The sequence below is a fragment of the Tachypleus tridentatus genome, chromosome 2, assembly GCF_004210375.1.
Source record: "Tachypleus tridentatus isolate NWPU-2018 chromosome 2, ASM421037v1, whole genome shotgun sequence".
Classification (NCBI taxonomy): domain Eukaryota; kingdom Metazoa; phylum Arthropoda; class Merostomata; order Xiphosura; family Limulidae; genus Tachypleus; species Tachypleus tridentatus.
This window is the reverse complement of record NC_134826.1, coordinates 123,405,968-123,428,698: the sequence shown is the minus strand read 5'-3', so window position 1 is coordinate 123,428,698 and position 22,731 is coordinate 123,405,968. Positions and strand designations below refer to the sequence as shown.

The following is a 22,731-nucleotide window of genomic DNA, read 5'->3' as shown; positions in this document are numbered from 1 at the left end:
CAAGTGATCTAGGTCTCTGTAAGGTTATAGCACTCTCATTACACAGTGTCAGATCTATGATTCTTATATAAGATTTGAGGAACAATGAAGATCCATTTCGTTTATCATGGCTAAACCATTCATTTGGAAAAAACTCTCTTCTTCTATCTAGTCACCCCTCTCCCTCTCCAAAGTACACATCTCTCACTTGAACTCTCTGAATCATAATACATTTGGAGACTGAAATGTTTGTTCAAAAAGTACAACTTTCCAATCTGTATGTAATTTCTGCTTTGCCAAACCTTAGGTTTATGTCCCTACTTCTACTGGTTTTATGTTAACATGAAACCATGAGGAATTTCACAACAATAATTCTTTCAGTGTCATTAACATAAGCTATAAACAGAAGTAAATGGCCCAGCACAAATCCGTTTGTCCTCTTTCCAGCATGTTGATATTGTTCCTGTAGTAAAGAGACCAAAAACTGTATCAATACTTTTCATGAAGTCTCACTAGAATCTTGTATAAGATTATACAATACTGTTTTTGGTCTAAAGAAGAAAACTTAGTTTATTGTAGGAAGAAAAAAAAAAAAAGAGAGATGGATCTATTTTAATAAATATTTGTCATTTTGGACTGAGAGTTTATTTGTGATTATAACAGTTATTTCCAATATGATTTACAGCTATTTACATCCAAAAGACTAGCTATTTTCATTCATTGCTGCCCTCTGTATGCAAATTTTTTCCTTATGTCTTTTGCTCCCCCATTTGGAATAAGTGACTTTGTGTGTCTCATGTACATCATCATGCATCACCTCTCCACCAAAAGGAGCACAATACCACCATGTGATGCATGCAACTTAGAAATAATTGGCAAACTCTGAAGGCAGAAAAAGATGGTCAAAGTCCTCATTAGCCAGATAAGGCTTAGCAATTTAAGCTGGAGTTTTGGTTTAGTTTAGGGATAAAGTTTGGATTATGTAATATTCAATCTCCTGACATATAAAAGCAGATAAGTTTATTGTCAGGTCACTTGCACCTGAAGCCTGAGAAAAATGTTAGTGGCTGTTGTAACCCTCAAAGTGGTAAGGTTAACTTTGAAACACCTTGCACAAAAAGGCTTAACCAAACTCAAGTGCAGAAATAAACTATAAAGGCATGTCTGAACTCAAATTCTTACTAATAAGGAGTGATAGTTCAGTAGAGAGGTATAGAGGGAATCACATGAGTGTAATGTGCTCCTGTAGGAGAATAGTTGATGCATAATGATTTACATGAGAAACATAGAATCATTTATTCCTACAGGGGGAGCAGAAGGCATAAAGAAAGTGTTTGCATACAATGGGCAGCAATGAACAAAAATAGCTATCTTGTGAGAGGAGGGAAGTACCTGTCAGAAATACATTTTCAGTGTATAAAAATTGTAATATATATAACTTGTTTAAAAATTTATCTAATTATTATACCTTTTGAGTGTTTTACTTAGATTAATTTTAATTATTCTGGATTTCTTCTTGAATATGAAAGTTATTATTTTCTGTAGGAGTCAAGAGAAAATGACCATAATCCAAAATCAGCAAAAGGTTTATCAAAGAAATTACCAATTGCTGGAGTTAAACAAGTTATAGTTGTTGCTTCTGGAAAGGGTGGAGTTGGAAAGTCTACTACAGCAGGTAGAATTTTAAAAAAAGTTATTCTATCAGAAACACGATAATGCATATACAGGCAACAGACAGAAATATATTATTCATATGAATATGCAACATTCTTTAAGAATTATGTAATATAATTCTTTGTTGTAGTGCATATTTGTTCAGTATATAAGAGGACATATGATATATAATTCAAATTTATTTAGATCATAGAAATGTATCCAACCAATAGGAAAAGGCAGCAATATTAGCATACACAATTCCATATATACAGCAAACAGGACAGAGGTAATATATATTTCTGAAATGCAGTCTACATACAATTCAAAAATATTCGTGTGTGAAATTTCTTCTTTTCATCTGGTTCAAAATGGAAGGAATGCTTTTATTGTAGTTATTTTTTATATTAGTTGTAATAAACTTTGGTTGTTTTTGATATGTAATAATTGAATTATAAATTGAGGTATAAACAAGCTGTACCAGTAAGTATGATAACAAATACATGTTTTATCTAGCATTTATGTTGGTATCACGATACTTACACTGATAAATATAAAATTATTAATAGTGTTTTTAATTCATATAATCAAAGCTGAAAAGATCAAACTAGATTTATTAGTATGCATAAAGCATAAAGATAAAAGCATACATTTATAACATGTATATAATATTATTACTAGCAAACAGTTTTTTATGAGGAAACCATAAAATTGTAAATGTCTAAATTATGTGTGTAACAGATTTAATATTATATGTTTATTTTAATATCTATGTTTGTTACAGTATAATATGTACTTACAAAATGCATGTAAAAGGTGTTGTTAAATGTGTATTGTAAAAGTTCCACCTTTTATCTAAATTCGAAGAGGATTCTCAAGCATAAAAATCTTCTACAAATTTAGAGATTAGGTGGGATTTTTGCAATACATGTTTAACAATATATGTTAAATGCATTTGTAAATGTATTAAACTGCCACAAACATAGACATTAAATCTATTATACATGCACACATGCTATATACATATAAAGTAAAAAACCCTTCATTAGTTTGCAACTGAAGAAATACTCCCTGGTTCTCATCTATTTGTTTTTGTGTAATACATTTCTTTATATTCAATTTATTCTGAATAGTTATTTTCAGTTTTAGTAAATTGATTTTGGAAGTTCTTCATCTTTCCATTGCATTCACTTGTATTCATTCATTACCATGTCATCCCCATAGTAATCTCTCTATGGTAGTCTTCATTTTAGTCCAGCTGTTGATTCTACTGACCACTGGCACCTGTAACTGTAATTCTGTTATGTTAATTGTAATATTTCAGTTTATTTTTACTGTGTGAAACATTTCAGTTTTTAAAATTTTACACAACACAGATATGGCAATTTTGTTTAAAAACCTGTATATGAAGTTGGAATTGCAAATTTCATTAAAAAATATAGCCATCACAGAATGCTTCATACAGTTTTTATACAATGTATACCATTTTGGTATGGACATTTTCTTGTGCAATGACACTTAAGTAAGGTTATCTATCAGTAAGTATTTTAAAGCTATAATTTTCTAACTGTTAGCATTATCTTTTATCCTAGGCCAACATTAGTGTAATGGGAGTTTGTACAAAATAAGTAAACCAAGCACAGAGTTGTCATTCATTGTGTATGATTTGTTAGGTGCTTAAAGAAAATAAAGAACAACTCAACTAAACACGCCCAATTTGCAATATACAGTTCTTTTTTGTTGCACAGAAATATCGTGGGTGAATAAATATTTACTTTTCAGTTCAAAGAATTGAATATTGAAATAAATGAGAAGCAAGGCAAGCAAAAGTTTTGATTTTTTACATATCTGAAACAGGTTTTTCTCACTTACATCTAGAATACTTCTCTGTGTAATTTAGTATAGCTGTGACTTCTTGTATAGCACTATTAGTGAAATATTGAATAGGTTGGTGATCTTCATATGTTGCTAATCCAACAGAACTTAAGGTCATGCATCCTGTGGTAAGTTACATTGTCTGGTTATTAGGAAACTGAATCTGTTGTGTGATGATAACCAAACAAAAAACAAGGGGTGGGGAATGAGCTGTGATTGTTCCATTTTCAATAAAGGATATTTTATTTAGACAGTTTTTTCAGATCTAATGAGGACTGTTAAAAATATAAGGGGTGAGAACTACAGTGAAATAAATAATAAATAACATGAGTAAAATATGAATAGCTAATGAACTTGTGTGTACATGTATGAAGCACTCTTTGTATTCCTTGTTTTGTTATAATTACAAAATGAGTGTATTTAATTTTTTCTTACATGTATGGCATTGGCACTTTCTCTGCTCAGAAAGGTTTGATATATCTAATTAACCAGTAAGTTTGTTTTAGTTGGAATTTCAATTTACTCATCATAAAAATTTCAATTATAATAAATGATCAAAATCCAACTGAGGCATAAGTATTTTCAAATAGACATATAAAATAATGCTCAACATGATTTTATCATACACAGTAGTTTTAATGTATTTTCATTATCATCTGACCTTTGAGGCACTGCAAATTTTAAGTTGTTTTTCAACACTTGTAATATTCTCCTTTATGTTTACAGACATTTCATTTTATATGAATGTCCCAACAACATTTGAATTTCCATGCATCTGCTGTGAGAAAAACATACTCAGTGAAAGCCAGTATAAATACCTTTTAGTTTTATTTCATTGATGTCATATTACAAGTTCTTGACCAAGGATGTGGCTCAGGAATATTATGAACTAGAAATCTGGCTTTGCAAAGGCATTCTTATGGCTACCACTGTTGAGTGGAAACTAAGTGAGCCAGTTACCATGCTTGATTTTTCATAATCCCCAAAGAAAGGAGCTCCCCTACTTCCTAATCACACTAATATAAAATATATATCTTGCAGTAATCTGACTAATTTTTTTACCATTGTTCTCCTTTCTTCAAAAGCAGCTGAGTCAGAATTAGTTAAAAAATTCAGCATTTTCCAAAGAAGCAGAAGATTTTCATATATGAAGAAAAAAAAAGAGTAAACATGTTCTTCTTCTTGGTATTATGAAGAAAATAAAATACTGTTTTTGATAATTCAGATCTAAGGTAAGTTATATTTTGACTAAAACAAAATTGGAGAACTAACTTTTTGTTTCATCAAATTAATAATTTACAAGGAATTTTATTTTCATTGGCTTAAGTTGGAGTATTTGATAATTCATACAAAGTCTGTACTTGAGTACCAAATTCTAAATACCACGAAAAACTTTTGTGAGTTTATTCCTAAATATTTGTTTTTTCATGTATATAATGTTTCTGTCTATAGTGTGTGTGTGTGTGTGTGTGTTTATTTTCAGTGTCAAAGGTTTCCAGCATTCATTCTTTGATGCTAAAGATTTTGCCAAGTTTTCAAGATATGGTAATTGCACAAGAGCTAAAATTTTCATCAGATCCTAATTTATAAAATCTAGAAGGTAGAAGAATTCTGGAAATTAGGCACTTATTCAAGAAGTCAAAAGCTTGGAGAAATGAAAGTACGTATGTAATGAAAAAACAAACAAAATACATTTAGCACTTGAGTTATCATGTATTAGGTTGAAGAATAATTCGTGAGCATTTTAAAATAATTTCATTCAAGCATTACATGCAAGACTATACAATACTTCAATGCATGAACACATTACACCCAAAACATTTATTATGATACTTTATTTCATGTAATACCTAGGTATATAGTATGCATTGTTTTAAACGAAATTGCAAGAAATTAAATGCGAAAAGCAGATGGTGTCGAAAATGCTCGATTTTGTCCACTTGACAGTTCATTTAATGAGCTGAAAATGAAAGCAAAAATTAAAGACATATGAAAATTAAACACACCATCTATTAGAGCAAAAAATTATCTACCAAATGACGGAAATATTTTGCGAAAGCGTTTCATTTATGAATATTTTTTTTTAACTTGAAAAAATGCTCACAAATTATTCCTCAACCCAATATATCTGTTTTGTTAGGCTACAGTCAGTACTAGGCAAAAATGTGTGTCCTTGTTTGAGAAATGCTGAATGGTGTCTAACAAGACATAAAACTTGGCAACAATATAGTGTAAATGTAATAATTCCAATAATATATTAATGTAGTCAAAGTCAATTAGTATTTTAAAAAATTATCGAGATTGATATTTACTAAGGCAAATGGTCAAATTAATTTATCTTTGGCTAAATAGTGTCATGCTAATTTGTTCCAAAAAACTGTATACTCGAATGTAAACATTCTACTTGAGTTGTGATGTTATTACAATTAATACTATAGTTACAATTGTATATTTGTAAAGTAGCCATATTGCTTATGCAGAAAAATTCTATACTTATTGCACTTCAGTTTCCTTGTATCTGTGAGACCATCTGGCAAAGCTTGGTGGTATAATGCTTGACTTTTGAATTGGCGGTTGTGGAGTTGATTCTAGATCTCAGTACTGAACATTCTTGCCCTTTGTACTGCGAGTGTAAATCCTATTATTCATTTATAAATAGTAGTCCAAGAGTTCTAGGAGGGTGCTCTGGCTGCTTGCCTTAGAAATTTTATTCAAAAGTATCTGCATATACATATGTTCTTTATGTGTATTTATTTTCTTATAGGTATCCAGAGAATCCTTTGAAATGTTCCAGCTTATACAAGAAGGACAACTGGGTCTGAAGAATGCACTTACTTATGAAAGGGAAAATTGTTGCTTGTGTACAAAGATCAAGTGTGTGAAAAAGTAGAATGTCAGCAAATCATGTCAAGAACAAAATTGGATCTAATTTTCCAACATTGGGTAATGTCCATATAGGCAAAAGTCATGCAAAGCTTTAAGAAATGCTCTCTGTGTTGTTGGTTTCAATTGTGAATTTGAATATTTATCTAAGAAAGGAAAGAAAGTTGGGTGAGATGAGTCTTTTGGGTTTGTGACCAACAATAATGATGGCTTAAACTGAAAATGTGTGTAATATAAGTACCATCTGCACTTTGTGTGATGGTAATGTGACTTTTGCTATGGGAAACTAAACCATTTTATGAATACAGATACAGTTATGTAATGTAATAAATATGTGCTTCTCACATAAAAAATTGCTATTCTGCAAAAGAAGTTAAATATTGAACTAATTGCTCAGTACTAGACTATCTGTGAAGAAAACATAGATTTATACGTTTGAGTTAAAAGCTCCTTGTATATTTAAAGGAATATGCCTGAATACATATTTTGGTAATGAGGTTAGATGGAAGTGCTTGAATTTTACATCTAAATGTAAATAGTTGTGATTATATTATATTTATATTAGCTAAAAGAAACTACAATTTTCAAAGAAATGAACTAATTTTGGATTTGTTTTTTGTGATTGACAGGTTTGAAAACATTTGCTCTTGGAAGACATTGAAGCTGGTAAAGAAGAAAATAATCATGCTGTTGCCTCAGGTGAAATAGTCAGTGAGGACTTTCTGTTGATCAGTGTTCTTATTGATAGAGTATGGTCACAAAGAAGTTATTAGTATAAGTATAGTGCAAAATCAAGCTGTACCATCACTTTTAGAGAAAGAACTGAAAAGCTGTTATACCTTGTAATGAGGAATAAATTCTGTAGTGTGTGTACTCATTAAACTCCATTGGAAATTAAACAACAACATAAATATTGGAAAAAGTGAAACCATGTCTCAGTGGCTATAAAAGCACATATTGTTGAAAGGTCTCAAGGAAGTGAAGAAATGCATGGTTTGAGATAGTTTCATATTACTGAAGATGGGACTCCACAACATATAAATAGTCTTGGAAAAGTATTCTTAAGGCGGGAATGTTACAAAAATATAATATTCTAAGCACACAGTGAAATTTTGCACAAAATGTCCATATGCCATTGTTAAGAAATCAGCCTCCAGTGACCATTTCCTTAGTTGTCTACAAATTGAAAATATGAAATGTTGTACTAGATGTCCTGGTGAAATAAATAAAAAAAAAATAACGATTACAATTATGTAGTGCTTATTCTATGCTTTTAGATACTGACCAAAATATGAAGAAATATGTTGCACAATGTTGATTATCTCAGATACTGAACATCCCCTAACCTCTGTTTGGTTGGTTATTTCAACCAGAAAGCTGACTTTGGTTAAAAGTAAAACCATTAATTGTGAAGAAATATAGATGAGGCTAGTAGTTAAATTCATTAGTGGCAAACAGCTCAAAACATCTCGGTGAGGCTCATGTGGATATCAGTGCTTCAGTGTTGGTTTAACACGCAGCTTTGGTCCTAAGTAACTCTGTTGTGTACTGAAGTGAACAACATGTATCATCTCTATAATTGTAAAAAAGTACAGTACTCATAAGTAAAATTATAGGCTGTAATGTGAAAGATATAATAATTGAGAGCAAAAACAGAGTAAAATAATCATAATCTAAACAATTAAATGCAACCATAGATAATAAATTGTGTGTGAAATACCCAACAGCTTAATCTTTGTAATCAAATATATGAAACCAAAAAGAAAACTTTTCTACAATCTCTTCAGCTTTTATCTGAAAATTAATGTCACATTAAGGAAAACTTGCAAAGCTGGTCTAATAGCATGGAACGGATAGATGAGCAAAGAAAGATGCAGTTTCAAACTTTAGAGATCATTCACTAAAATGAAAGAGACTACTACATGTAAAGCTGCAGTGAAACAGTTACTCTGTTCTTCAGTAGTCAATAAAGATATAGTCATGGTAGAAATTTTGAAAAATAGCAATTAAAGGATATGAAAGAAGGGCATAATTGTTTATACCTATGGTTTATTTATTGATAATGCTAAGTTGATAGAAGTAAAGTAATCAATGTGCAGAGGATATAATGTCAAAGGAACAGGTGTTGTATTAACCCTTTTGCAATGGTTTTGTATAATATACAGGAGTTCATCTACACATTTACACATTTAAGTATTTGCACTATAACTTTTAATGCAGCATTTGTATCTTCTTGAACTTTGGTTGACTTTTAGTAAAGATTACAATTATTTTGTATACACAAAAAATCAAATTTTTACTAAAGGTTTCTTTATGAAAATAAAGCCTGTTTCATTACTAGTCTGAGTGCAAAGTGATTTCATGTTATGATTGAAAAAAAACTATTCTTCATCCCCAAAATCTTTCATTTGTGTAACTTCCTAAATAAATTTCAAATGTTTGTTTTCAGTAAAACTTTATATTTCATGTTCTTTTCTGTACTTAATCAACCTCATTACCATCATCAAAAAATGGGAAAAAGATATAAATTATACTTTTTCTGTGCTAGAATGACTACATATTATGACAAGAAAATTCAAATGTTTATTCTAAATAGCTTAAGTCTCATAATGCTATATATATATATATATTTTTTTTTTATTATATTGACCTTACAGTCATGCCTACCCAAGATTACATAACTTGCATTGACATGGTGCACATGCAGTCAGGTCACTTATACAGTAATGTAAAACTGGCCTTTACTTTTCCCTGTATCGGTTGTGTTTTAGTGGACTAATATTTTGGAATGTGTAGTCACTGTTCAATTATTATATATTATATTTATGCATATAGGTTATTACTATTTAGAAAAGATTATTAAATTTATTTTATTTAAAATATAGAACAGTAAATCAATGAGTTAAGCAAACAATTATCTCTTCTTGTTATGGCTTTTGTACTTGGTTGTTGCTGGACATAGGTTGCTAAGCCTTTTGAAATTTTGCATGTAGAGGTTATCAAACAAAATTTTTTCAGATTTTGTATACACTATTGAATAACCATAAAATCATAAACAGCTACACTATTACCATAGAATTCCACTACAGTTTATTAAGCTTGCTAACTAAGGTTTTTTTTATATCTTATAAAATGTGAAACTTCAAGCAGACTAAGGACATAACCTATCTCCTTGAAATCATGGGGAAACCACTCAGGGGACAACATTTTAAGTTATTAACTGGTTATTCACATAGCATATACTGCAGTAAAAGTATATAATGGACCATTTTAAAAAATTGAAAGACTTTAACAGGGTCACCATGTTTGATTCAGTTCATAGAGGCCATATCTTAGCAAAATAAAAAGATATGAGGTTCTTATTTTATATTCTAGCTTGTCAATATTAGTAATTTGGTTTCATAATTTGTACAAAATTAGAGACTTAATATTTTGACATCACAAACACCTAATTTTAAACAGTGCTGCATTCAACATACCACATGACTGAACATAATCTATATTTAACTTTGTTCTTTTAATATTACTTTTAAATTAAGAAATTAACTCATAATATTAAAGCTTAAATCATAATCTAAAATTTGATTCCAAACTTATTGACATAAATTTATAAAATAGTAGTTGAATGTAATTTTGAATGCAAGTGAACAAATATGATGACATGACCTTTGAACCCTGACTCATTGCAAAAGGGTTAAAAGACTTGATCAAAACTATGCAATGCTGGTAATATGAATTTGAAAAAGAACAAGTATTGTTATTTTTTATTTCTAAGTGAACTACACGTAAACAAAGTAGTTCTGTGACTTCGTTATTTGGCTACCAAAAGCTATAAGTATCAAAACAATCATTAGGTGTGATATTTTTGAAAGAACTTGCAACCAAAACCTGGAAGTTTACCTTACAAATTGTATTTTTTTCAGTTGTATGAGATCCTCCTATCTCAATAAACATTGGATATCTGAGAAAATATAAAACTGAAATCAGTTGAACTCCAACAATGAAAATAATCAAAATGATAACAGAGTAACATAAGCATAGTGGACATGTTTTATGTAAAATTTTGGGGGAAGTCAAAAACTGTTTAAGGTTGTGTAAAGGGTTTGGTAGGTAGAGGTTAATGCCTTTCAATTAATTGTCTTGTTGATCATCCATGATATTATTCATAATATACAGTTTTTGTGATAAATAGAATGTATAACTATAAGAACATATAAATTACAAAGAGAGAATATGAAGATTATAACGTAAAAATGTTTTAAGATAAATTGTCATTAATAATGATGAAATACTAACCTAAATAAAACAGATACTCGTTTATTGATGCTTATGTTGTTACTTGTTATTTTGTGAAGGAAGTATTTTGAACACTCCTGAATTTCATGGTTATCTAAAAAACGTGACATTTTTTAACATTTACTTACATCAGTAATCATCAAACTAATTCATATTTACACATTTATAACAGAATAAATAAAAACAAACTTGTGTAATCAGTCTGTGTGTTAGTATGTAATGTGCACTGTAGCTATATCTGTCTGTTGTAGATTCTTCTATAATTTATCATAATGTTATTAGGTTTTATGAATGGACCATAGATTCTTTACAGTAAGTCACTGGTACATATTGGTGATAAATTTCAACAATAAACAAAGAGAAACATAATCACCTTCTTTTCAAAATAAAACGTATATGTAAGTGTTCATTAAACTGCTGGTTATCACAGTTGTATACAAAGCTTTAAGTAGTAAGTTTGTTTTTGTATCAAATTCCACAAAGACTGGTTTATTTACATTATAACACAATTGGACAAGATGGATTATTCTCTGCTTTATTATTACAATACAGTGATAATTTCACTTGAAAATTATTGTAACTGTTGGTAGCCACAGTCATACCAGAGCTTTGAGTAATTGTCTTTTTTTTTGCCAATTTCCAGACAAGTTGATTCAATTACTTTACAATGCAATTGTCAAAACAAATTATTTATTCCACACTTGATTATTACAATATAAACTGTGATAATTTCTTTTTAAAATCCACCACTGTATACTGTCCGTAGCTAAACTTTCAATCGTGTAGACTAACTATGAATCAATAAGTGAAACTCCATTTTGGACTCATATTAATAGTCCAACAGAGGCCAAGAACATTCAACATGCTATGTATTGTAATACTATAACATTCAATTTAAAGAAATGAGAAAATTTAGAAAGTTCTAGTAACATGATACAATAATACAACAAGCACCAATTACACTACACAACATATGATGCACACAACAATGTAAATAAACCTGTAATAAATGTTTATTGTGATGAATCAACAGTTCCATTTTACTCTGAAATGAATAAGTTTCTTGATTTACCATTTCAAAATGTTATAAGAAAGTTAAAGTTCATTTTTAGCATACACAGGTACAAATAGTTATATATACTATTATATTACTAAAAGAAAACAGTTGTCCATGAGGATAATTGAAAAAAGTGACAATCAGTATCTAAGTCACATGGATACATTGGGAGGTGTAAATGAGGATGAATAATAAATTTTTCATGAATGCTCATCTAAAGTTGACTACATTGAGGAACAAAGTTTTTGTTCTTTTACCTTGGTTAGCAGTTCATGTTTTATTTTTTGGCTCTTAAATGAAATATTTACATGTGTGTATGTAGAAATTTACATGTGTATCTTAAACCACTGTCAAGTGCTCTACTTCATAGCATGAGCAGTCATGTCCCTTTATCCTTCCTGGTCCAGACACCTGTGATTACATCAGTCACTCTCTCTTTGTGTAGTCAAATTGTTAAACTGTTTAGCATCTTCTGTCTCCCTGTCTACCCTACTTTGTTTTCACCATAAATTTCCCAGTTGTCACCAAGTGTTCCATTCCCTTTCTCCTCATCATATGACTAAAGAATGCTGCTTGTCTTTTTTTGTACTTTGTTATTAATGTTCTTTTTGTTTCTGCTTTCTATAGAACTTTTTCAGTTGTTTTTTAGTCTTTATCCTAAGCATTTTACGCAGGAACCATTTTTAGTTGTATTAAGTGATTTGTCCATTTGATTGTTTGTTGGTATATCATGATTGGTTTGATGTAGCAGCTAAGAATTTTTGTGTGTACTTTCATTGATATATCTCTGTTAATCAGTATATTTTCCACCTTCATAAATGTTGTCTTAGCCTGTGTTAATTTGATCCTGACCTTGTTTTGACATTTATCTGATGTAACTCATGTCTCTATGTGTTTGAACTTGCAGATTTGATTGAGAAGTATCTCATTTAATGATAAAGTGGATTTTGGACTGGTTTTTTCTTTGTTATAACCATGGTTTTTGTTTTCTTGGTATTTAAGGGAAGCCTCATATTTCTGCTTTCTTTATTTACAATGTCAAGTAAGGACTGAAGATCTTTTTCTGTTCCTGCTATTAACACTGTGTCATTAGTGCACCTGACATTGTTACCTCCAACATATCTTCTATTTCTCTCATGACCATTTCACTGCATAAGGAAAAGAGATTAGGTGATAACACACATCCTTGATGGACTACTCTTTTTATCTTCTGAAATTGACCAAGTTTCTTCTGAATTCTGTTGGCTGCTATTTCCTTCCAATACATATTTTTGTTGATTCTCATCTTAAATTTACCTCATATCACATGAAAAAATATTATTGTGTTTTGCTTAAACATAACAAAATGTACAATAAGAATAAGAGTCTTATTCCATATGGCACCATCCATTCAATATTTTGTGAAACAAAAACATTATACAATCATTTATATTTTGATTGCTTTTTGTATTCAGAGAACTACAAAATTGCATGATGGGATACTTATAAGAATACAGTATTTGCAATGATTGTTGAAATGAAGTACACCAATATCTTTAATGTATACATTGGCTACTTTAGAATGGTGGCATCATTAAAACGTTTAAGTAGTTTTGTCCATTGTTAATTGAGATAACTGCTTTAGAGTTTTCATGGCAGTATGATATAATAAATCATATAACTAATTGTGAATCAGAGTTGTAAGTGAAATGAGGTTATTGTAGTTGCTTGTATAGTGTCTTAACTCTGTACAGGTATACTGATTTCTAACTGTTACCCAAAACCATAAGTTAAAAACTGTTCAGCAGAGGGTAATTTTTTAACATTAACAGTAAAGGAAAAAGTACTTATAAATGTTTGAACACACAAAACTGTCTTTATTTATAATCACAATGTAATATTATCACACTGGCTAGATTCCTAGTTCTGTGACTAATGAAGTAAAGCAAATCAAGAGACTATCCAAAAACAAGAAACTAAAATTGTGGATAATCCACATTTAGTGTCAAGATAAAGGCCCTATAAAAATAATTTTAAATTACATATGTCAACTATCCCAAGATAGGTTGTACAAGCTTTAGTATTGCCATTTGGAATACACCAGACTCCACAGCATGTCCATACTGAGATGTTTACGCTAGCATGAAACTTAAGAACAAATTATTTTCTTATTAAGCTTTACTTAAGCTAAAGGATTAACAGATGTTTCGAGCCTTTTTTTTTCTTCAACATCCAACCAACACAAATGTTATAACCATAAAAATTGCACGGAAATTTAGAAAAATAAATTGAAGTATGTACTGATAATATTTAGTATTGAATATATAAAATACTATGAAATGAAAAATTGTATCATGTCACTTATAAGTGGATTTCTGGTTACCAACAGTTTGAAATTTAAGTAATCTTAAATTAAAAATATAGTTTTGATTTACAAAACTATGTGCATGCTGTATTAATTTGATTGAGATTGAAGTAAGGTATTAATCTATGTAGTAGTTCTTTATATAGAGAGTTGTTATCCCCCTCTCATACTTTGAAGTTTTGTTGCATACTTTGTGCATTATTGGTTTTCAAACATATATATAAAGTGTTGTGAAAAACCTGAAATGCATGAAAGGTGTAATTGAACACAAATTGCTAATGATTTATGTTTCATTATGAACTTCATTTGTTGTTAGGTTATGTAAACAACTTAGGATTAATATTAACTTTTGCTTTTTGGTCATTGTTAGTGTAAAGATTTAGTATTGTGACAATTTAATTCACAGCATTTTATCATTTGTTTGGAGATACAAGCTTGTATGTAATTGTTCTTTCTAAACAAGGTTGATGACAATTACATACATGTGTCAATTGGGTAAAGTAGATGACAATGTGGAATTTTTCTATGAAAGACAGGAAGTGTTGAAAATCACAATACAGCAATCAAAATGAGATGTTTTTGTTAGTTTGATTAAGTTCTTGAAAGGAATATATCTACCAAGATTTTGCATTCCAAGAAAAATAATTTCCCAAATGAATGAGAAAACGAATTAAAATAATTAATGAAAATTGTCTTTACAGTGATAGGAAATTCACCAGCAGAATGGAGGATCCTGAGGCATATCATAATAAAAAATATTTAAAGTATAGTTTGGGCAAAAAAAGATTACAAAGGTCTCTGGTTCAAAACGTTAAATTTGAAATGATATTTATGCTTAAATTAATTGCATATATAGGCTAGGAGAAAACATTATTATGGAAGCTAGGAAGCATGGTTAAATTAGTGTTTTATCTGTTAGGAAGAAAAGGATATTTCCAATCTGAGGTGGTTTCAAGGGCTTCTCCCCTTAAATTTCATGTTGAAGAAGTATTTTAAGAGGAGCTTGAGGAATTAGTGTAAAATAAAACTGTTGATTCCAAAAGACTTATTCAAAACCCTTGAAGAAATTTATAAAAATGTTTTGACCTACAGAAAGTTCCTATTGGTTTATAAATTTGCATGTATGCAAATCATTTCTAGAGAGTTTTTAATACGGTCAACATGAGGAAGTTTTATGCTTGGAACTGTTGAAAAAAATTAAAAAGTAAATACACAACTTAGAGAAAGGAAAAGTGATAATAAATAGGCATTTCTTTATTATTGGGAAAGTAAGACTTGATAAGTTCTTCAATGGTCTGTTTTGAAACCTTTGATTGTTTATGTGTGAATAAAAAGTTTTATTAGCCTATTGGTTTGTTAAATTTCAGAATGTATTGGCAATACTAAGATGCTGGAAAGAGCTGATATTATTAAGAGTGCTTCTCTTACTCCAAAGGACCTTGACAGGCAGAGTGCTTTAGCCAGAATGTAGAAAACAAGTTTGAATACTGAGAAATATACTTGTGATATGTAAATTTGTTTTTGTATAAATGGAACACTGATATTGGAAAAAACAAAAGACACCCAAATCCCTCTTCTGAGTATTGAAGAAGATGAAGTTAAAAAAATCATAAAATTTCTGAACTGTGCAGCTCAAAACCATAAATAATGGATACAGGGAATCATGTTGATACTGGACAGTAATCTACTTATGCCAGAGAATGTTTGGTTATCTAGACGTTTATAAGTGATTTTAGTACTGTGTGTGACAAGTTTCACATGAAGATCTTCTGCTGCAAAGCCTAACAATGATTGTTTGTGTGAACTACTTTCCTTTCATTTTTTTTTTTATGGAATACACATGACCACCCAATTAATAGTTATTTATTTATAACAATGTAAAAGCAAGTTAATGAAAGATATTGTGTTGGTAAACCAGCTAATTTAAATTTCTGTTGCTTAAAGACAAAATTTCAAATTCTTTTATTATTTGCTTGGCCCGGCATGGCCAAGCATGTTTAGGCGTGCGACTTGTGATCTGAGGGTCGCGTGTTCATATCCCCATCACACCAAACATGCTCGCCCTCCCAGCCGTGGGGGCGTTATAATGTGATGGACAATCCCACTATTCGTTGGTAAAAGAGTAGCCCAAGAGTTGGTGGTGGGTGGTGATGACTAGCTGCCTTCCCTATAGTCTTACACTGCTAAATTAGGGACGGCTAGCACAGAGAGCCCTCGAGTAGCTTTGTGCAAATTTCAAAAACAAACAAACAATTATTTGCTTAATTGTGTATACTAAAAAAATTGAGTTCCAGAACATTTTATAAAAATTTATTTTTTTTTTTTTTTCCCATTTTTAGTGAACCTAGCACTGGCCATTAAGATGACTCAGAAGGTAAAGATAATTAATTTTGTACTTATTTAGTTAATATAGACATTAGGTAAAATTTATTTGCTTTCATTAACTTTGGTTTAGCATTAATCCATCACAATTTATATCATAAAGAAGGGATTTTTGAATTAGAAATACTTTTTTTTACAATTCTAATATATTTTCTATTATTAATTACTAAAATGTTTTGAGTGAAGCTCAATAACATAAAATTTATATTACTAAAAATTAATGTAATTCATTAGAACCAAGACAGAAACATGAAACAATGGACTTACTAGTTGCTTTCTTGTCTACATTTTAAATAAATATTAAAAATGTTTACAATTTCTCTGATATTGCTGGTACTACTACTACAAGTACATGTTCATGTAAACTTTGTATATGTAAAAGTTCCCTGCTGGGTCAGCAATAAATAATAATACTTATAATACTGAAATTTGTGGTTTGATTCTCCTGATACACAAACAAACAATTTGTGCATAAAAATTAGCAGTTTTTTTCAATAATGGACATGTTGAAACAATATGCTGTTGTAATATTAACATTCATGTTTATATATGAAGTACTTGCATTATAATATTTGATAGATAGTTGAAATATTTATATTGAATATATCATATGTTTACATACTTTAACTGATGAATTTACAATATATGATTAGTTTAGTTTACATTCTAGCTAACTTGTTACTTTCCAGAACAAAGATGTGGGGTTGTTAGATGCAGATGTTTATGGGCCCTCTGTTCCTAAAATGATGAATCTTAGAGGTCAGCCAGAAGTCACAAATCGTAGGTGCATGCATCACATTTTCTTAATTGTGATTTGCTTCATTATATATGTATATGTATATACTTCCTTGTGAAAATAAACTAAATTCATTTTCATTATGAATAGCTTCACATAGTTTTAGGTTAGAGGTTGTAAAAATGTTCAAGATGCACAACAGTTGACAGTTTTCTTATTTTTAAAGAGGAATTATTTTAGATTTTTGGAAATATGGGAATTAATGATTGGATTAGTTACAATGTTTTATCATGTTTTATTGTTGGCAATACAGTTTGATTGTTATCTGAAAAGCTATCAGATTGGATGAGAGTGCTGTCAGAGTATGACAAATGTTAAACTTTTTAAAATTGTAAAAAAGTACTGGAACATGTTTTTTGATAAATTTTCTGTAACATTTTCTGTATCCAGTGTGGTCATATGGCCCCATTTATGAGGTCTGCACAGCATACTGTCTTTGTGGATGCTTTGGAAGGGTTGGGGCTCCCAAACCAAACATCATTCCCAAGAATATTAGGTACCACTTGGTTGGATTTAAAACCCATCAATACTGGAGCTTAATGATTGATAACATGGGTATAAAAACATTAAATTAGGCATTTCAGGAACAATTTGATAATTAGGTATTTTCACTTAAGAAAGATAAGGGGTCACAGGGTATGCAGACCCATCTCTGGTCTGGTATGAAAGTAATAGTAGAGATGAGAATATATTTTACTAAGCAGTAGTAGTTATTCAGATAATGTGTGATTCTGCATAATATTTTAACCCTGACTGCTAGGACTGACTTCTCTGAGCATTTGTTGTGATACTTTTCCTTTTTAAATAAGTGTAAATGTGTGTGTGTATATATATGTAATGCATATAGCATATTAAAGATTCTTTTGAATGAAAATAAGCGTGATCTGATATTCATAATAAAATTTATGTTTAATATTTCACTTTGTTTCTCAAGATTTTTACATTGGAATATTGATGGTACTTCACAAGGTAATAAGAAACTACCTACTAGAATATTGGCAGCATTTTATACTATAACAAATGTATAATGGAATGCAAAAAATCCTCTAAGTACACACTGGTTTGTATGGGTTATGAATTAAAGTATTAATTGGTGAAATTTTATACACTTATAGCATGGGTAATAATATAATATTTTCAATATTTAACAAACTTAACAAAGACATTTTTATTAACTTACGCAGTTTAAGAAGTAAAAAAAAAAATGTTCACTTATTTCTACGAGAAGATGCTAGAAATGTTAATACATAAAATCATGCTGCTAACCCTTTTCATAATTAAATTATCATAATAGTAGTACATGTGAAACTTATATTACTGATTACATTTGATGCAGTAAGCCAAGGAGCTTTGTACCATAAAACATTTACATTCATATGTCATATATGGGTAACAGAATTGAATTATGTGTATTTGATTTTTGAATATAAATATTATATATAATTTGTTAATAGTTATCTTTAATAATTAATTGCCAAATTAATGATTACTTCATTTTCATAAATGCAAATTTGATGGTTTTCCACAGAAAACTTGATGAAACCTTTGATGAATTTTGGTATTAAATGGTGAGCTTTTATTTCTGTTTCAAACCAGTTTATAGTCTTATTTTGTTTCATTTTCTGTCATTTTATTTCACCTTCATTTTATATAAATACAAGAGTAACATTATATAAGAAGCCTTTAAAGTACATTTTTATTATAATTTCTATTGAGTCATAAGCTTAGACTGAAGTTTAGTAATTAGTGATATATACTGGTGTTATAAATATTTTTGTGATCATATCAAATAGTATTTATCATTCTATAATCCTTATAGAAATATTTTCATCTTTAACTCTGATATTAGGCTCAAATCAGTAACTAACTTACTCTTATTATGCTTTAAATAAAACTTGAAATATATTGATATTTGGCATCATTGTTTTAATACAACACTATAATTCTTATTCTGCAGCACTGTTCATAAAAAATCTTATAACTTCCATATGGTGCTTTACCACATTTGATTATCACATTTCAAATTATTTAATGGATATTACATTTATTTCTGTTAGCCCAAATCATTGTCTGTTATTTTTAATTGTAAAAAAATGTTTGAGCAAAAACAGTGTTTATTTGTTATCATTTCCACTATGTAGCATGTTGCACTAATGAACTGCCCCAGTTAACTGGTGGAAAAATTTAGTAAAATGGAAAAATTATGTTTATATGTATGCATCAATTTAAAACAACTTACCAAATTCAAAATTAGTTAAGGCACATTAATCATTGTTCTAAACATGTAAGTGTAAAATCAGCATTGAATATTGCTGTGATGATATCACTAGTTATTTCTTCCATAACTAGTAAGCAGTGTATTTTTATTTAAATCTAGTCAAGTAATATTTTTAAATTTTTATGCAGTTGTCCTGCAAGGAGGAGACATCTTCCCTGTAGAGTGGATGCATAAGGTTGTATTTGCACACTAATTTTCTTGCTTAGGTAAAGACTTTGTACAAGAATAAGTGTTCAATAGAGGCTTTTACGAGCTTGACTGTTTCTGACTTCCCCCAGGGGTGGGGTAAGCCCATTTCAAGGAGTGATACACATTAGTTATTGCATCTAAATTCTCTTTAATATATTTATTTGGAAAACTTGCTGGCTAGATTTTCTAAGAACTGTGGGATGCTGCATAAGGACTGATATTTGACATAAAAATTGTATTTCTGCATGATTCCCTGTGTCAAGATAGCTCTTGCATTGATTTTATCTCCACACCAATATGTGTTAGAAGTCATTAGTTTTGTCATTGACATATTCTAGCTGATTTTTCATACATACAAATCTTTACAAAAGAAAATTTGATCAGTAATCTTTATATACATGTTTTGAATTTAAACAGCTATTTCATATAGCAAACATGCATTTTTTACTGATATATAGTTTAAAATTAAATAGGACTCCTTCAGAACAGGTAATGAAATTACAGTTATTGACCACAAACACTTTCACACACAATGGATGTATGACAAGTTATTTGTGAATGACCTTCACAGTAGGGTCATACAATTAATCTGTCACAGATATTGAGAGGTCATCAGAGTTGTTTATGTCACAGTTATCTCAAGTCAGAGTGCTCCATAGTGCTTAAAGCTACTGAGCAGCTTCATAAAGAAAATTTTCAGTTCAAAAGTAGATTGCAGTTGTATTCTTTGGAAAATGACTTATTGTAAATTTTACCAATACTTTGTATTTTGTATTCTACAATTAAGTCATTGATTCAACCACAGTGATGATTTATGTGAATCTAATGACATACCACTTTGATAAAGTTCTGAATTGTTCTGAAAATATGAAAATTGCAACACTATTGTGATGGTAGTGTTGCAGAAACTATTTTTAATATTACACATCACTTCTGAAAGTCTCATAAATAGAATGAGAATTTATTTTTTCAGTAAGACCTTTGAAACAATTTCACTTATTTACTTATATTAGAAGATTTCAGTGTTACTCCCCTTATTCTTTAATTTACTCATATAATTTTAAGAACATAATTAAATTTTTCATCTGAAATCATGATAATTTAATGTAATAAATTATTTTGTTAAAATTATAAGCTTTGCAAACAGAGATGCAGGATCAGGGTTATGATGTTGCATTAAAAACAGTGAAATATAAATGGTAAAACTATCAATATATTCCAAATTTTACTCAAAGCATAATTAGAACAGGTTATTTATTGATTTGAGCCCAATATTATGTACTGAAATTAAATTTAACCTGTTACATACTAATGTGAAAAAGGATTATCCTATTCTATCTTTATATAACTATTTGTTTTAGCCTTACTTACTAGCTAATATTTTGTTTATCTATTTTTGCTTCAATTTACTGAGGTTAGTATGTCCATGGGTTTTCTTGTGGAAGAAAAGACTGCCATTGTGTGGCGTGGATTGATGGTGATGTCAGCAATTCAGAAGTTATTGAGACAAGTACTTTTTATTTTTATTGTTAAACAATTATATTGGTCAGTAAAGTAATAACCAACATAATAACTATTTTGAATAGTTTCCAGCTTAAAAACCCAAAAAAATTTCAATTTATTGTTAATACTTTAGAAAGATACTGAAGTTATGTAAGTAAAGATTTCTGATTTTTTTTTCTACTTTCTATTGCAAATTACTTTTAACTAGTTTGGTTATTTTTTTAACATAATCATTAATTTACTGCTCTCAGAATATTTTTTATACTGTATTTTGTGCAAACTTTTAGTCTAATAGATTAAACTCAACTGTCAGTGTAAAAGTTTCAGTCATAGAAGTTTTACTTCTTATAACTGTAATACTAAAGGTTAGACTTATTGTCTAAATGAGACATAATGTTAAAGTTGTGCTTGAACAGCATATATTCATTATTTATGGAACTTTAAATATATGTGATTGAATACAAAAAATTGGTGAAGTATGCTCTTTTGTTAGTTGCTTCAAGATTTGGTTAATATTAACAAAGCTGTCCTTCTTACTAATTTTTTAATAAATCCTTTGTTTTTTGTTTTATAAGTTTGATTAATTGTTCAGATATTAATATATATATATATATATATATATACACACACACACAAAACAGGAGTTTATTCCATTAGTTTAAACAAGCAAAACACAGTAGTTATAACAGTTGAACATGCAGTTTAAACTGTTTTTTTTATCAATTTGTTCATAAAATATGAACTAATTATGAAATTACATAAACATAAAACTGATTTAAATTGACAGTAAATACATTTTGATAGCCATCCATTTCTTATTATCTTTTTTTTTAACAAATAATGAAGTGTGTGTTAGTTTTGGCAGACAGAGAAACAGTAATGTAAGAGTTTAAAAATTGCCAAATTCCAAACCTTTTTGTTTAAAAAGTGACATGTTAGTGTAGTAATCATGCACATCACAGTGTATCATATGAGGTACCAATTTTTACTAGAAACTAAGTATTTGACTTTTAAAAGGTTATGTGTTATTTGTGAAAGGCAAACTTCTAAATCAGGGTGAGGATTATTTGATATTAATACACACTGTTTGATTTTTCTTAATCTTAAAGTATAATTTTCTTTTCATTAGAAGGTATACATACTTCATTATGCTAATAATGTTACATTTAGTCAGGTTAATATTTGACACCAATCAGAGTAACTTGTAGTTTGACATTGAGGTATCATAATACTGTTTCAATTTGTAAAAATAAGTAATTCAGATAAAGTAAAAACTATCAACAAGTCTTAGTATGTTTCATATTTAAGTGATATGATTATTTAAATTCAAGTTGGAACAAATGTACTTTATTAAAAGAAATGAAAATCTGAGACAATCAGTGATGATACCATTTCATACTCTGAGTTGATATGATGGGTACAATTGAATATTACTAGTAGAAGTAATTAAGAAGAAAAGATGGAAGTTTACTAAAGTAGAAGTTGTAACAGTGAGT

The 22,731-nt window shown here is 29.4% G+C and overlaps 1 protein-coding gene across 5 annotated transcripts in view; it reads left to right on the top strand.

Moving 5' to 3' along the window:
• The window catches only part of Nubpl (NUBP iron-sulfur cluster assembly factor, mitochondrial), a 74,370-nt gene that overhangs the window by 32,061 nt on the left and 19,578 nt on the right, over positions 1-22,731 (top strand). For 3 of the 5 annotated variants that reach the window (XM_076490716.1, XM_076490717.1, XM_076490715.1), the window contains exons 2-6: positions 1,525-1,654; positions 16,427-16,461; positions 17,159-17,249; positions 18,794-18,833; positions 21,152-21,242. In XM_076490716.1, coding sequence (XP_076346831.1) covers positions 1,525-1,654; positions 16,427-16,461; positions 17,159-17,249; positions 18,794-18,833; positions 21,152-21,242 — 387 coding nt within the window. Of the gene's footprint in view, positions 1-1,524; positions 1,655-1,900; positions 1,922-6,287; positions 6,451-7,019; positions 7,090-16,426; positions 16,462-17,158; positions 17,250-18,793; positions 18,834-21,151; positions 21,243-22,731 lie in introns of those variants that run through there. The other 2 variants (XM_076490719.1, XM_076490718.1) reach the window with 2 other exon arrangements.